This window comes from Condylura cristata, unplaced genomic scaffold, assembly GCF_000260355.1.
Source record: "Condylura cristata isolate star-nosed mole 26May11 unplaced genomic scaffold, ConCri1.0 scaffold00038, whole genome shotgun sequence".
Lineage (NCBI taxonomy): Eukaryota > Metazoa > Chordata > Mammalia > Eulipotyphla > Talpidae > Condylura > Condylura cristata.
The window spans coordinates 6,956,584-6,957,638 of NW_004567139.1; the positions used below are offsets into that span (position 1 = coordinate 6,956,584).

The following is a 1,055-nucleotide window of genomic DNA, read 5'->3' on the forward strand; positions in this document are numbered from 1 at the left end:
TCGGCTGGGCCTCTCCCAGCTCACAGGGGCTGAGGACCCGAGCGGCTGCGGCCGCCCCTCCCTGCTGGGCTTCCCCGTGGCTCTCTGCCCTCTCAGCTGAGCTGCCGACGGGCTTCTGGGAAGGCGGGACACGCTTTAGGACACGCTTTAGACACGCTTCCACAGACGCCGAGAGGTCAGCCTTCGCTGGCTCCTTCGCTGGCTCCCTGGCCGCTGCTGGCACCTCCCGCCCCCTCGCCAGGAAGGTCTGAACTGCCACAGCCCGCAGCCCGGCCCTGGCTCAGGCTTTCGCCACCTAAGCGGCAGCCCCCTGGGGGGAGGGGTGTGGAAGGGGCGCCCCTCTTCCGTGGGTGGCTTGCCGCTGTGTAAGGGAGACAGGAGTTCTCGCCTTGGGGCCTCTGTGGGTGACCAGCTGAGCCCAAAGCTGGTCGGGGTGGCTGCAGCGGGGGCCCTGGGCCCCTCGTGGGCAGTCGGGTCTCTAAGATGCGTCCCCTGGTCTCTGGGCCATGGCAGAACCACACGGCCACCCAGAACTGGGGAGGAGTAGAGGGCGAGGGGCCCAGCTCAGGGTGACGGGGCTGCAGTCCTGCTGGGCAGGCACTGGGGTGCAGGCTGGCGCGTGCACCCCTGTGTGCTTCAGGAAGCCGGTCATTGATGAGAGGTCGTGTGACTCTGGGGGCCTGAGAAGCCCCAGACCTTTCTGTTCGAGGGTCTGGCACACCCAAGCATCCGACACCGGGCCCCTGGTGAGTGTCTGTGACAGGGGCCACCTGCGTCCTCCCTGAGGCTGGGTGTCCAGCACCTGCCCTGTGGGGGCCTGGAGAGTGGGAGGTAAGTGTGTGTGTGTGTGTGTGTGTGTGTGTGTGTGTGTGACCTTCTGGCCCTCATGGGGCTGCCTGGCCCCAGCCCCTCCCTGATGCCGGGACGTACCTGCCATCGGATCAGCACCGAGGTGGTGGTGTGGGGTGTCACAGAGACGATGGTGGGCGCTTCATCGGGGGCTGGGGGAGAGGTGGACAGGTCAGCTCTCTGTGCCCCCGGGGCCACGTGGACCC

The 1,055-nt window shown here is 67.8% G+C and overlaps 1 protein-coding gene across 1 annotated transcript in view; it reads right to left on the reverse strand.

Annotated features, from left to right (window-relative positions):
• Nucleotides 1–1,055, reverse strand: part of SDK2 (sidekick cell adhesion molecule 2) — a 127,348-nt gene that overhangs the window by 26,780 nt on the left and 99,513 nt on the right. The window contains exon 32 of the mRNA XM_012732987.1: nucleotides 931–1,027. Coding sequence (XP_012588441.1) covers nucleotides 931–1,027 — 97 coding nt within the window. The remainder of the gene's footprint in view (nucleotides 1–930; nucleotides 1,028–1,055) is intronic.